Source organism: Bos taurus, chromosome 10, assembly GCF_002263795.3.
Source record: "Bos taurus isolate L1 Dominette 01449 registration number 42190680 breed Hereford chromosome 10, ARS-UCD2.0, whole genome shotgun sequence".
NCBI lineage: Eukaryota > Metazoa > Chordata > Mammalia > Artiodactyla > Bovidae > Bos > Bos taurus.
In genome coordinates, this window is record NC_037337.1 from 54,283,261 (window position 1) to 54,299,496 (window position 16,236).

The following is a 16,236-nucleotide window of genomic DNA, read 5'->3' on the forward strand; positions in this document are numbered from 1 at the left end:
GCTATCATTTATACCACTTTTTTTTTTTTAACTGTAATAATGTTACTTTACTCTGGCTGCCTTCAAGATTTGTTTTCATCTTTGTGTTTTCACCCCTTTAATTGTGATGTGTTCGTGTGTGATTTTCTTTCTAATTATTCTGCTCGGAATTTGCTGAGCTTCTTTGAATATGTAAGTTTGTATTTCTCACAAAATTTGGAGAAATTTTGGCCATTATCAGATATTTTTCTGTCTCATTATCTTCAGTTGTATATAACTAGACCGCTTGATATTGTACTATGAATCTCTGAAGCTCTATTTATTATTTTGAAGATCTTTTTCTTTCTCCTTTAGAATCAGTAAAATGTACTGATTTATTTACTGGTTTAGTGACCTTTTTCCTGCTGTATCTGATCTCCTTTAAAGAAATCCAATGAATTTTGCATTTCAAATACTGTCAGTTTTACTCCTAGGATTTCCATTTGGTTCTTTCACTTCTACTCTCAGCTGAGATTCCTCCCATGTGTACATTTATTATGACCATATTTTCCTGAAATACTTGAATGTATTTATAACACTTGCTTTGAAGTCTTTGTCTGTTAATTCTGAAGTCTAGATCATTCAGGGTTTGGTTTCTTTGAGCTGCTTCTTTTTCTTGACTCTGGGTTTGTCTTTCCTTTTTCTTTGTTCTGGCAAATTTTGCTTGTATGATGGGTATTGTGAGTGATATGTTGTAGACTTTGAATTCTGTTATTTTTCTCTGACGAGGTTTTTTTTTTGTCCTGATAGACAGTTAACAGGGCTGAGTTTAAATGCCCCAACATTATCATTCGTGTGTTAAGTAGCAACAGAAGTCTCCTCTCAACTCAGGTCTTTACATGTTTCAGCTGTTGGCTTTTTGCTGGACTCCTTGGAGCCTTCCCCAAATGAAGGCCATCTAAATATTTGGGCATAGTTTACACAGAAATCTTGTGGCGCTTTCTAGCCCTAGACTTCATCCTGTGGCTCCTCAGCTAGCAGGAAGGCGCATTTTTGTTTCAGTCCCTACTGATTGTTACTGTGTCTGTAATAAGTGACCTCAGGCAACAGCCCTGTAAATACAGATCCTATCTGGTGCAGTTCCTTCTTTTAAGGTTGATGTCCCTCCAGTTACTGCCTGCTTTTGATCATATCTTTTTTTATATTTTATCCATAGTATATGGTTGTTAAAGATGGAAAAGCTACTCTAAGTTAGCTTGTCAAAAGCAGAACATTAAAATGTTGAAGCTTTATTTTATTTTAATTGAGTCAGTCAAACCATCCATTATTCAGAGAATATTTTAGGAAACTGTAAAATATCCACTAAATGGAATATTGCAATATATTAAATTTTTGAAGCAAAATTTGGAAATGGAACAAGGATGTCTGCTGTCACTGCTACTTTTTACCGTTAAATTAAAGATTTTAGTCAAAGTAATTAGATAAGAAGCAGAGGTGGGAGGAAATAGAGATTGGAAAGGAAAAAAATATTTTCACTATCATAAGTGAAATTATATTCTACAAGAGAATCTATATTCAATTAGAACCAATAAGAGTTCAAAAAGGCTGCTGGATATAAAGTCACCATAGCATACCAATAGCATAGAATACCAGTACCAACATTCACCGCATCAGAATGTACATTAGCAGAAACCAGTTGGAAAAGATATTAATAAAAAAGAGATACAGTTTATAATACCATCTATAAGCTACCTAGTACTCATTAACAAAAGATAATAGAGAAAATTACATGACATCTTTAAGGACAGGCAAGAATAAATTCAAATTATCAGTCAACTCCCCCATTTCTGTGATACCTATAGTATCAGTACAGTTGTTGAATATGGAAAAACTAAAAGCTCACCTGGAGTTAGGCATCCAAAAATTATCAGGACCATTCCAAAAATGGTCAACAGGTGTCATGCACATTCAAAGTGTGGTATTGACTCAGATATAGACAAGTAGATTAGTAATAAAAATGAAAAAAGCTTGAAACAGATTCAGGCATGTGTGTAAACATGTATGTAAAGCATGTACACATAGTAAAGTGAAAGTCACTCAGTCATGTCAACTCTTTGCCACCCCATGGACTATTCAGTCCATGGAATTCTCCAGGCCAGAATACTGGAGCGGGTAGCCTTTCCTGTCTCCATGGGATCTTCCCAAACCAGGGATTGAACCCAGGTCTCTTGCATTGTGAGTGAATTCTTTACCAGCTGAGCCACAAGGGAAGGCCAAGAATACTGGAGTGGGTCGCCTATCCCTTCTCCAGCAGATCTTCCCAATCCAGGAATAGAACCAGGGTCTCCTGCAATGCAGGCAGATTCTTTATCAACTGATCTCTCAGGGAAGCCCAAGTGAAAGTCACTCCGTCGTGTCTGACTCTTTGTGATCCCATGGACTGTACAATCCATGGAATTCTCCAGGCCAAAAGACTGGAGAGGGTACCGTTCCCTTCTTCCAGGGATCTTCCCAAGCCAGGGGATGAACCCAGGCCTCCCACATTGCAGGCGGATTCTTTACCAGCTGAGCTGCAAGGGAAGCCCATAGTAAAATAGGAAACAATTGACCATACAGAATAAACTATGATTAAAATCAAAATCAAAAAAACTAACTTCAAAAATTTTAGAGCAAAATATGGAATGTCTTTAAAACTTTGGCTAGATAGGATTTCTTACAACAAAAAACACAGGTCATAAAGAAAAAAATTAATAAATTTTACTAAATCAAGAATTTAAACTTTAGTAAGTTACTAAAATGTATCCCTAGCAAACTTAAGATGAGAAGACTAGTATCCAGAATATATAAAGAACTACTCCAATCTAATAAGAAATCATCAACTCCACTTAAAAATGGGCAAAAACAAGAACCAGCAGTTTATGGAGGAGAACCCATACAGTCAAGAAGCAAGTAAAAAGTATAAAACATTGCTAGTAATTGGGATGATGACAATTTAAATGTTTTTTCATACCCATTAGAATGGCAAGTTTTTAATGTATATATTATATGTATCATGTATAAATGGCATATGCATGTACATTTTTTGCACAATAGGCAAATTAACTCAAACTACCACACAATTGCACTCATCTCGCATGCTAGGAAAGTAATGCTCAAAATTCTCTAAGCCAGGCTTCAGCGATTGTGAACTATGAACTTCCAGATGTTCAGGCTGGTTTTAGAAAAGGCAGAGGAACCAGAGATCAAATTGCCAACATCCACTGGATCATGGAAAAAGCAAGAGAGTTCCAGAAAAACATCTGTTTCTGCTTTATTGACTATGCCAAAGCCTTTGACTGTATGGATCACAATAAACTGGAAAATTCTGAAAGAGATGGAAATACCAGACCACCTGACCTGCCTCCTGAGAAATCTGTATGCAGGTCAAGAAGCAACAGTTCTAGAAATGGAACAACAGACTGGTTCCAAATAGGAAGAGGAGTACGTCAAGTTTGTTTATCATCACCATGCTTATTTCACTTCTATGCAGAGTACATCATGAGAAACGCTGGGCTGGAGGAAGCACAAGCTGGCATCACGATTGCGGGGAAAAATATCAATGACCTCAGATATACAGATGACACCACCCTTATGGGAGAAAGTGAAGAACTAAAGAGCCTCTTGATGAAAATGAAAGAAGAGAGAGGAGAGTGGGAAAAGTTGGTTTAAAGCTCAGCATTCAGAAAACTAAGATCATGGCATTCGGTCCCATCACTTCATGCCAGATAGATGGGGAAACAGTGGCAGACTTTATTTTTTTGGCTCCAGGATCACTGCAGATGGTGACTACAGCTATGAAATTACAAGATGCTTACTCCTTTGAAGGAAAGTTATGACCAACCTAGAGAGCATATTAAAAAGCAGAGACATTACTTTGCCAACAAAGGTCCATCTAGTCAAAGTTATGGTTTTTCCCATAGTCATGTATGGATGTTAGAGTTCGACTATGAAGAAAGCTGAGCGCCGAAGAATTGAATCTTTTGAACTGTGGTGTTAGACAAGACTCTTGAGAGTCTCTTGGACTACAATGAGATCCAACCTGTCCATCCTAAAGGAAATCAGTCCTGAATATTCATTTACAGGAGTGATGCTGAAGCTGAAGCTCCAATACTTTGGCCACCTGATGCGGAGAGCTGACTGATTTGAAAAGACCCTGATGCTGGGAAAGATTGAAGGCAGGAGGAGAAGGGGTCGACAGAGGATGAGATGGCTGGATGGCATCACCGACTCAATGACATGAGTTTGAGTAAGCTCCAGGAGTTGGTGATGGACAGGGTGGCCTGGTATTCTGCAGTCCATGGAATCGCAAAAAGTCGGACAGGACTGAGCGACTGAACTGAACTGAATAGGAAAATAGAGACCTATATATTCTACTTATGGAAGTATGAATGTATACAGGAGCTTTTGGGAGAGGAATTCTGTAATACATAATAAAACTGAAAATATATATTCATGAATCCTAGAAAATTGACTTCCAGACTTATAACTGGGAAGTTTTTGATTGTGTATACCAGAAGACATGTACAAAGACATTGCAGCATTGCTTGAAGAAAATCTGAAAAGTACCTAATTGGCTTTCAGTAGAGGAATGGATGAATAAGTGTGATATAGTCATTCAGTGAAATACTTTCATCAGTTAAAATAAATGGACTTCATCTAAAGTGTATCAACATGGAGAGATCTCAAAGACAGGGTTGGGTGAAAAAGACATTTGCAGAATATATACAGTGTAATGGCATTTATATAAACATTTAAAAGCTTCTGGTAGAAGGAATATATTTAGATCTATGGTTTTTTTAAAAAAATCACATTTTCACTTTGATGCAGCCATGAAATTAAAAGACGCTTACTCCTTGGAAGGAAAGTTATGACCAACCTAGATAGCACATTCAAAAGCAGAGACATTACTTTGCCAACAAAGGTCCGTCTAGTCAAGGCTATGGTTTTTCGTGCATTACTTTGCCAACAAAGGTTCGTCTAGTCAAGGCTATGGTTTTTCCTGTGGTCATGTATGGATGTGAGAGTTGGACTGTGAAGAAGGCTGAGCACCGAAGAATCGATGCTTTTGAACTGTGGTGTTGGAGAAGACTCTTGAGAGTCTCTTGGACTGCAAGGAGATCCAACCAGTCCATTCTGAAGGAGATCAGCTCTGGGATTTCTTTGGAATGGATGACGCTAAAGCTGAAACTCCAGTACTTTGGCCACCTCATGCAAAGAGTTGACTCATTGGAAAAGACTCTGATGCTGGGAGGGATTGGGGGCAAGAGGAGAAGGGGACGACACAGGATGAGATGGCTGGATGGGATCACTGACTCGATGGACATGAGTCGGGGTGAACTCCGGGAGTTGTTGCTGGACAGGGAGGCCTGGTGTGCTGCGATTCATGGGTTCGCAAAGAGTCAGACATGACTGAGCGACTGATCTGATCTGATGCTTTCCTAAGTGGTCCCAAAGAGTTTTCTTTATATGGGGGACTAAGTGTATGTTCCATCACTCATTTGTTCAGTGGGTTTTATTGAACATCTAACATGTGCCACATGATAATACAGCAGTGAGCAGAACAGATTGAGCCCATTTTCATGGAGTTTAAATTCTAGCCAAGGAAGATATCCAGTAAACAAATAAATTAATAAAAATACAAAATGGTTAGGGCAATAGTGAAAAGTAAAGCAGGACAAAAGGAATAGAGAGTGATGGAAAGTATTTTGCATGAAGAAGTAGTCAGGGAATAAGTGTCTGTGAAAGATAATATCTAGCAAAGTCATGAGGAAAGTGAACAGATAAGTTACATGGAGGAAGGGTCTTAGAGGCTGACTGAAAAAGCCAGTGCAAGGCCCTACTCCTGCCTTGAGAAGCAGCAGGGAGGCCAGCATGGCAGGAGCTGAATGAATGAGGAATAGACTAGTATGATATGAGATTAGAAAGATAGCAGAGGACTGGATCCTCCAGGAACATAGGACTAACGTGGTGGATGGTGTTGCTTTGAACACTTGGTTGAGAATAGTTCACAGGACTGATGCTGGAGGGTGTAAGGATAGATGCGAGGAAACCAATTAGAAGGTTATTATAACACTTTTGAAAAGAAATGACGATGGTTTAGACCAAGGTGGTGAGAAATGGTTGTATTTTTTATATCTTATTTTTTAGCAGCAATTCTTAAACTATTGAAAACCCTCTTCAGTTTAGTCACTCAGTTGTGTCCGACTCTTTGCGACCCCAGGGACCACAGCACGCCAGGCCTCCCCGTCCATCACCAATTCCTGGAGCTTGCTCAAACTCATGTCCATCTAGTCGGTGATGCCATCCAGCCATCTCATCCTCTGTCATCCTTTTCTCCTCCTGCCCTCAATCTTTCCCAGCATCAGGGTCTTTTCTAATGAGTCAGTTCTTCGCATCAGGTGGCAAAGTATTGGAGCTTCAGCTTCAGCATCACTCCTGCCAGTGAATATTCAGGGCTGATTTCCTTTAGATGGACAGGTTGGATCACCTTGCAGTCCAAGGGACTCTCAAGAGTTTTCTCCAACACCACAGTTCAAAACCATCAATTCTTCAGCACTCAGCTTTCTTTATGGTCCAACTCTCACATTGATACACGACTACTGGAAAAACCATAGCTTTGACTAAACATACCTCTGTTGGCAAAGTAATGTCTCTGCTTTTTAATATGCTGTCTAGGTTGATCATAACTTTTCTTCCAAGGAGCAAGTGTCTTTTAATTTCATGACTGCAGTCACCATCTGCAGTGATTTTGGAGCCCAAGAAAATAAAGTCTGTCATTTTTTCCATTGCTTCCATGAAGTAATGGGACTGGATGCCATGGTCTTCATTTTTTGAATGTTGCGTTTTAACACAGCTTTTTAACTCTCCTCTTTCACTTTCATCAAGAGGCTCTTCTTCACTTTCTGCCATAAAGGTGGTGTCATCTGTGTATCTGAGGTTATTGATATTTCTCCTGGTAATCTTGATTCCATCTTGTCCTTCATCCATCCTGGCATTTCACATGATGTACTCTGCATATAAGTTAAATAAGCAGGGTGACAATATACAGCCTTGACGTACTCCTTTCCCAGTTTGGAACCAGTCTGTTCCATGTCTGGTTTTAACTGTTGCTTCCTGACCTGCATACAGATTTCTCAGGAGGCAGGTAAGGTAGTCTGGTATTCCTGTCTCTTTAAGAATTTCCCACAGTTTGGTATGATCCACAGTCAAAGACTTTGGCATAATATATAAAGCAGAAGTAGATGTTTTTCTGAAACTTTCTTGCTTTTTCGATGATCCAACGGATGTTGGCAATTTGGTATCTGGTTCCTCTGCCTTTTCTGAATCCAGCTTGAACATCTGGAAGTTTATGGGTCACATACTGTTGAAGCCTGGCTTGGAGAATTTTGAGCATTACTTTGCTAGCGTGTGAGGTGAGTGCAGTTGTGTGGTAGTTTGAGCATTCTTTGGCATTGCCTTTTTTTGGGATTGGAATGAAAACTGGTGGTGAGAAACAGTTGTATTTTTGATATATTATTTCTTTGCAGCAATTCTTAAACTATAGAAAACCCTCTTATCTCAGAGAAACTGTGGGAGTTAAGAAGTGAGAAAGATAGCATGCTTTAGCTGCTAATGAGTGAGAAGCTATACACACAATCCCAAAATCCCCCAAAATTTTAAGCTTCTAAAGATTTTCTATGGAACTGTGAGGAGGGGATTTCAATTCCTCTTACCAAAAGGTATCATTTACTTTTCTTTTTCTGTTAATGATTCTGAGTTTTGCAGTTGAGTTTAATACAGTCACAGTTTGGTCTTTAAATAATGAAATTTGAAATTGAAGTACAGGGGTAAAGTTTTGAGGTTACTGATTGCATTAACTGAATTGTGATTTAAATACTTAATTTTGCTTACTCCACAGATTAAATGTATAGCTATATATAAAGGCAAATAACCATTTTTTGCATTTATATGGCTCTAGAACCTTTTATTGAAGATAATATGGTTTGTAACATCTTTTATGATTGTATATAAACTATCTTTGAACTTTTGTATGATTTCATTGTATTTGCACTTTTGATGTGTTAAGATTCAATTATTAAATTAGTTTATACTGGCTTCATTTGTTTTATATTTTGTTCACTTTTTTCAGTAATTCAGTTAAATTTATATATAGTGGCTTTTGTGTTATTTCTAAGTATAGTCTTTTTCTCCAACTTATTGTCATATTAGCTAATCTTTTTTATTTTTATGTCTAGGGAGTCCATGTTTGTGTGTGTCTGTGTGTGTATGAGAGAGGAGGGAGAGAGAGGGGAGGGGAAGAGAATCTACTTTTTTTTTTTTTTTTTTTAATTAAAAAAAAATTTTTTACAGCTCAACAAGCTGTATGTGGGATTTTAGTTCCCCAACCAGGAATCGAACCCACACTCCCCTACAGTGGAAACAAGAAGTCTTAATCACTGTACTGCCAGGAAAGTCCCCAAGAGAATCTACTTTGTAACAAGTCTTTAGATATACTGATAATATTACACCATTATGGCTTTTAAATCCTAAACAAATCATTGTCCAAAGTAGCAGGCATACAGTAAAAATCACAATTCATTGTAAACTCTGTGTTCTATTTCTATATGTACTAATACATCTGCACTTTTATGTATGACTAGAAATTTAATTGTTTGTTTAAAATATCTGTTATAATGATAGAGCATAACAACAATAAGATTACTATAGCAATGAACTTAGAAAATATTCTGATCATGTTTTAGGATTGAATTTAGTACCATGAGTAGGAAATAGGTTTTTGTTTTGTTTTGTGAAAAATGCAGTTTTAGGCTCCAATGCCTAATCTTAATAAAAAATTTAACTTATTTTTTTCATGGATATGAATAGTGAATTACCATGTCTGTTTGAAAATACTTTGAATATTTAATAAATTTAAATTTATTAGTCTTACTAATTTAACTTTCTTTTTCTTTTAGCAAAACTATACAATCTAAGGTGGACTGCATTTTGGTAAGTAAAATAACTAATTTAAAAGTTTTTTTATGATAAGGCTTTTCCCACTACATAAAATATATTATTTTTGAGTAAATACTTATTTTAAATATAACTGAGTTTTAGTGAGTACAATTTGACATTTAATTACAACCATAGGGGTGAACTGGCTATATGCTGTCTATTTTCCTATATGTCATCAATAATGAAATCATAATCTGAGGTAATTGCATGTTTTTGAAACTTACTGGCTTTTACTAAAGATCTCTTCAGCATCTAATGAAGTGAATGTTTAGCTTTCTACTATAGTAATTCTTAAAGGATTTGTTAAAGAAAAAATTTAAGATGTTTGATAGGGTAGTTTTCTTGTGGTGAGTGAAGTGAAAGTCACTCAGTTGTGTCTCTTTGCGACCCCATGGACTATACAGTCCATGAAATTCTCCAGGCCAGAATTCTGGAGTGAGTAGACTTTGCCTTCTCCAGGGGATCTTCCCAAGCCAGGGATCAAACCCAGGTCTGCCACATTGCAGGCGGATTCTTTACCAGCTCAGTCACCAGGGAAGCCCAAGAATACTGGAGTGGGTAGCCTATCCCTTCTTCAGGGGAATTTCCTGACCTAGGAATCGAACTGGGGTCTCTGCATTGCAGGCGGATTCTTTACCATCTGAGCTACCAGGGAAGCCCTTTTCTTGTGGTAGTGTGTTTTTTATATTTGGGTTGCTAGACTTCAGGAATTAAAGCCACACTAATAGTTTACATTTAGATTGGACTTATGGACTATAAGAATTTGTTTAAATAAAAGCTTTTTAAAATACTTATTGTCTTAGTTTTTGTTGCTATAATGTACTTTCCGTGTTTGGACTGCTGGCCTTTGGGAGTTAAAGCCACAAAATGGTTTAAATTTAGATTGTATTTTCAGTTCCATTGATCTTCTCTTAAACATATAAGGGAAGAAGTATGCAGCTACTGAGACTACTGGAATAGTACTGACTTCTTTCATGGAAAGTTTATTAATGGAATGTTCCCTGAGCTCTAAAATATTCAGTGACTGCACTGTTAGAGTCCCCAAAATGTCACAGTTGTTAGTCCTCTTTCTCTCTTGTGACATTAGGACTTTCTTACTCAGGTTTGTGTCTTCATTATAAGCTACCTTCTTTTTGTTAGGGAGCAGGGGTCTGCAGTGTCTGGTGCTGAAATAGTATATGATCTTATTAGCTTATGATACTAGTTTTTAGGTAGGTGAGTAAATAACATTACTTCATAGGAGAACAGGTATGAAAGGTTCTCCTATGCTTTTCTAACCTAATGTTTGAGAAAGAGTACTTTGTGGGGATGTTTTCCCCCCTTTTTCCTTTTTTTTCAATACTCTAAAGTAAATGATCTTATTACTTCCCTTTTACAAATGAAGAGACTGATGCTCTTGCATTTACTAAAAAAAAAAAATTATTGGGCCAATGCTAAATATTTGGGAAACAAAAGGACATGTTGCCTTGCCCTCAAGAAATCCAGTCTGCTAAAATAAATTTAATGATTCTCTTAAGACCTAGGAAGGTAGTGATTGGGGATGGAGGGGTAACCTTACCCCCACCCCTGAGAGCATTTTCTGTTTCTCTTTACTCTCAAGAGTTCATATCTACTCTCAGTTGTTTATATCTATCACTCAGTAACTACTGCATAATTACTCTTTGCTAGACCCTGTCTGGGTGTCAAAATGCAATGGTAAACAAGACAAATACAGTGGCTATCTAAGACTCTCGGCTTTTTTTCTTTTAGAATCTGAGATAATATTGGAGGAATATTCAGTTTTTCTTTTCATTGAGAAAGTTGAGACAGAACACTGGTATAATTTATTAAATGTAGCATTTATAAAATACTAAATAAGAACAAAAAGGGTTTTTAATCTTTTAAGAATTCAGAAGTGTTTATATTTTAGCATAAATTTTAAAGTTATATATATATTTGATGAACAAGATAGTAAGATCTGTATCTTCATAAAGCTTACATTTTATTGAATGAAGTAGACATTAAATGAATGGTAAAATAAGTAAGCTTTACAACTTCAGATAATAATAAATGCTATTACAAAAATTTTAAAAGGCAAAAGGAGACAACTGACGTTGTATAGGGAATCTTTAGATTGAGTGATTAGGAAAAGTATCTGAGGAAATGACATTTGAAAAGAGACCTGAATGAGAAGCAGCCAGTCTTGTGTAAAGATCTGCCTGTGACAAATACTAGGCAGAGGGAACAGAAAGTACAAAAATTCTGAAACAGAAATGAACCTGGAATGTTTGGAAAATACGAAGAATCCAGTGCACTGGAACTAAACAAAGGGAGGAGAGGATGATAGGAGAAAAGAATAGCTATGGCAAATAGTATGTGTTTTATTCTAAGTGCATGGAAGCCAATTGAAAGATTTATGATCTAGTTTTCTTTTTTTTTTTTTTTTAATGCCCTAGCAGTTGTTGGGAAATAGGATTTTAGGGGGATAAGAGTAGAAGCAGGAAAATCAGGCTATTGGAAAAGTCGAAATAAGAATGCAAGGTGGTTGCTTGCTTGGAAGGGGAAGATGGGGAAAAAGTACAGAAAATGGGTTCAAGGCATATTTTGGATATAAAGCCAGTAAGCCTTGCTTGCTGATGTATTGATTGTAAAGGGAGAAACAAAGGAATTAAGGATAATTCCTTTTGGTCTAAAAAATATCCTTTAGTATTTCTTATAAGGCAGGTTTGCTCACGATCAATTCTCTTGATCTGTATTTGTCTGTGAGTGGCTATTTTACTTTCAGTTTTGAAGAATAATTTTACTGGATATAGAATTCTTGATTCATAGGTCCCCCCTCTCCATAGGAAGCTGCCATTACACATAAGTTTAAATGATTGGTTTTATCCCTCTAGTCTCTGGGATTTTGTTCCTTTTTTGTCTGATTATCTTTCTTTATGTTCTATTTTCTCAATTTTTGTTGAGATTCCTTGTTATTTTTTTCATTGTCATCAAGTTTTCCTTGTCATGTTTAAACATAGTCAACCTCATCCGTGTGGAATAGGTCATGGGAGAAGCACCAGACAGGAGTACAGCTGACTCTCGCAGTTAATACCTGAAGTTCAGCAGTTTTTAATGATCCAACACTTCTCAATGTGTTGCCGTTAGTCAGTTTCCAAAGCCCTAAAATCATTTTTCCATCATTTTAGAGTTATTTGGGTGCGGGTGGGGGTCCTGGCCTATTCATTCCATTTGTTCTAGGTATCTCCGCTTTCTCATGTTGTTTTTATCACGTTTCTTCTAGAAGTTTTATGGTTTTAACTTTTTGTATTAGGTCTGTGAGCCGATTCTATTTAAATTTATGTTTGGTATAAGATGAACCTCAGTGTTTATTTTTTTAACCAAATGGATAGATATCCAGTTGTTTCAGCACTGCTTATTAGGAAGTCTGCCATGGGTCTTTGTCTAGTCTCTCTTTTCCCATCAGTTGCTGTCTGTCTTCATGACATCACCACACTGTCTTGTTTATGGTAGCTTTGTCAAAAGTCTTGCCATCAGGTAATGTAATGATTTGAATTGGTTTTGGCTTCTCTGTACAAATTTCAGAATAACCTTGTCAATTTCTGTCAAAAAAAAAAGTCTACTGGAATTTGTTTGTGTTTCAGTGAGTTTATTGATAGATTTGGGGCCAGTGGCCATCCTAATGACACATTTGCTAATCTATAAGCATGGTGTATCTCCATATTAGTTGATTTCTCTATTATTTCTCTAAGCAGTGTTTTCTGGTTTTCTGTGTATAAGTTTTCTATATATTTTGCTTAAATTATTCCTAAATAAGATTTTGGATTTTATCACAAATGGCATTAAAGAGTGTTTGTTATGTTTTATTGCTGATTTGTATATTGACCTTGTAAGTATGTAGACTTAACTAAGTTCACATATGTTATGTCAAGTTTTTGAATTCTCCACCAAATCAATCATATTATCCCTGAATAAAGAAAAGTTTAATCCCACTTCAGTCTAAATGTCTGTTCATTTTTCTCACCTTATTCGCAACTACAACCTCCAGCTCAATTCTGAATAGAAATGGTGAGAATTGGATTTCCTTTCCCTTGTTCTCAGTCTTAGGGGAAAACCATTTATTCATTCACCTTATAATGTGATATTAACATTAACTTTTATATGAATGCTTTTTTAAAGTTACTCCCTTCTGTTCCTTTTTTGTTAAGAGACTTTTTATCACAAATACACACTTGATTTTATCAAATTATTTTTTGCACTTACGGAAATAATCACATGGTACTTCTCTGTGGTTCTGTTAACTTGATAAATTATACTGATTGATTTTCCAAAGTCAACCATCTTTGCATTCACCTGGTAAGCTCCATATGGTGCATATACTTCCATATGTTGTGTTATACTTTTATATACTGCTGCATTGGATTAGCTATTTTTTAAGACTATTTGTGTTAATTATTAGGGCTTTTGATCTGATGGTTTCTTGTAGTGTCTTTGTTTTTGATATCTGGGTAACATTGGCTTCATTAGTATTATTTCTTTTTTATTTTATTTAATTTTCTGGCCACCCTGCACAGCTTATGAGATCTTAGCTCCCTAACCAGAAATTGAACCTGGATCCTCACCTAGGCCCTCAGCAGTGAGAGCATGGGGTCCTAACCATTGACTGCCAGGGAATTCTCTCTTATTTTTAAATATTTACGGTAGAGTTCACTAGTGAAGCCATCTGTGGAAAAGGTTTTCGTTATGAAATCAGTTTCTTTAATTATTATAAGGCTAATACATTTTTTCCTGATGCAGTTTTGATATTTGTGTCTTTCAGGGAATTTGTTCATGTTTCCTATAGTAGTGAGTTTGTTAGTATAATATTGTTTAATAATATTCCCTTATCATCCTTTACTATCTATAGGATTTTTAGCAGTTCCCTCTCATTACTAAAATTAGCAATTGTATTTTCTTTTATCTTAATCAGCTTAGCTAGAGGTTTAATAACTTTATAAATAAAACTAAACTTTTGGTTTCATTTACTTTCTTTCTTGTCAGTTTTCTGTTTTCTTTCTCCTTTAATGTACATTTTTTTTCTTATGCTTAACTTGGCTTTAATTGACACTTATTTTTCTAGCCCCTCAGTAAAGAAATTTTAAACTTTTTTGTCTTTTCATTGTAAACATATAATGTTACAAATAATCCTCTAAGCACTCGTTTAGCTGCATTCCATAATTTTTTTGTGTGTTTTCATTGTCATTCAGTTAAATGAAACTTTTTTTAAATTATAATTTATTCTTGTTACCCATAATATAGGATGATCAGTTTCCAAGTAGATGAGTATTTATTGAATCTCATTTTTGGTATAGCTTAGTGAATGTTTCATATGTACTTGAAAATAACATATATTCTACTGTTATTGGATAGACTGCTCTTCTGTCTCTGTATGTCAACTATTATCAGTTAGGTCCAGTTGGTTATGGTTTTTCAAGACATATTTATCCTTACTGATATTTCACTTTTTCAGTTATTGAGAGGGATGCTAAAATCTTGTATTTGTGATTGTGAATTTTTTTTCTTTCTGATCCTGTCATCATTAGCCTCAGGTATTGAAGCTATTAATAGGAGCATAAACATTTAAGATTTTTATGTATTCTTCATGAATTGATTCTTTTATTATTATTTTTTGTTTTTAATCTCTAGTAACATTTGTTAACTTTCAAGTCTGCTTTCTCTGATATCACTGTAGCCCTTCCATCTTTCTTATAATTAGTGCTTGATTGTGTGGCATATCTTTTTTCATCCTTTTACTTCTAAGCAAAGTTATATAAACACTTTATAGTTAAAGTGTTTTGTTGTTGTTAATGACATCATATACTTAACCAATCTGACAAGCTTTGTCTTAGAACTGCCTGTAAGGTTGAGTGTATGTATACCATTTTGCTATTTATATTCTTACATTGTAGGTCTACTGTTGATTAATTTGCCCAGTTTTAGTTTATTTGAAAAAAGTCTTTCATTTACAAAAGGTATTTTCACTGGGTATAGAATTCTAGATATTTTTTCTTTCAGCTCTTTTTGCAGTCTAGATCTATTTTCTTTTTGGTTTGCATAGACTCCATTGAGAAGTTTGTTTTCTTTCTTGTTTCCCTATGTGTAATGTGTTCTACTTTTCTCCTCTGGCTTCTTTCCAGATTATTTATTAGTGATTTTCATCAATTTTATAGCCTTATGGCCTTGTTTTTCTTTGTTTTTGACCTGCTTGTGATTAACTGAACTTCCACAACCCTGTGGGTTTACAATTTTACATCAGCTTTCAAATTTTCCAGCCATTCAAATACTCTTCTTTGCCCCCTTCCATCATGGGTCTCAAAGTTTATTTATGTTACGTTCCTCAGTAATTCTCACAGGTCACTAAGGTTATGTTTAGTCATTTTTTTTATTTTTACTTCATTTTGATAGTTTATATTTCATGAATATTATTATCACATTCCTTAATCTTCTTGACACCTGTGATCTCTAGTTCTATTCAATGAATTGCCCATTTTAAACCTTGTATTTTTTAAGTTCTAGAAATTTCACTTGGTTATTTTCTTTTATATCCTCCATTTCTTTTGTTAAATCCTTGAGCATGCTCATAAGAACTCTTTTAAGGTCTTTGTTTTCTAATTATCTCTTAAGTCTCTTTACTGAGTTTTTGTTGCAATTATGAGATCATGTTTTTCTGCTTCTTTACATGTCTAGTAATTTTTAGTTTAGTAATCATTTAGAATGTCTAGATTTTGTTCTCTTTCTTTAAAATGTATTACAGTTTTCTTTGGCTGGCAGCTAAAGTACTTGCAGATTATCCTTTTGAGGTTGTGTTTAAGCTTTGTTGGGGCAAGTCTAGAATAGCTAGACTTTAGAGTTAGTTCAGCTTTTATACCGGAGAAGGCAATGGCACCCCACTCCAGTACTCTTGCCTGGAAAATCCCATGGATGGAGGAGCCTGGTAGGCTACAGTCCATGGGGTCACTAAGAGTCAGATAGGACTCAGCGACTTTACTTTCACTTTTAACTTTCATGCATTGGAGAAGGAAATGGCAACCCACTCCATATTCTTGCCTAGAGAATCCCAGGGACAGGGGAGCCTGATGGGCTGCACAGAGTGGGGTCACACAGAGTCGGCCGTGACTGAAGCGACTTAGTAGCAGCAGCTTTTATACTAAGGTGTTACTGCTGTGGTGTCTATACTGAATTTTTTGGGGTGTTGACTGAGATCTCTCAATGCTATCTGATTGGAAT

The 16,236-nt window shown here is 35.9% G+C and overlaps 1 protein-coding gene across 5 annotated transcripts in view; it reads left to right on the top strand.

Annotated features, from left to right (window-relative positions):
* The window catches only part of RFX7 (regulatory factor X7), a 141,250-nt gene that overhangs the window by 59,081 nt on the left and 65,933 nt on the right, over positions 1-16,236 (top strand). For all 5 annotated transcript variants that reach the window (XM_059890605.1, XM_059890606.1, XM_005211769.5 and 2 more), the window contains one exon: positions 8,952-8,985. In XM_059890605.1, coding sequence (XP_059746588.1) covers positions 8,952-8,985 — 34 coding nt within the window. The remainder of the gene's footprint in view (positions 1-8,951; positions 8,986-16,236) is intronic.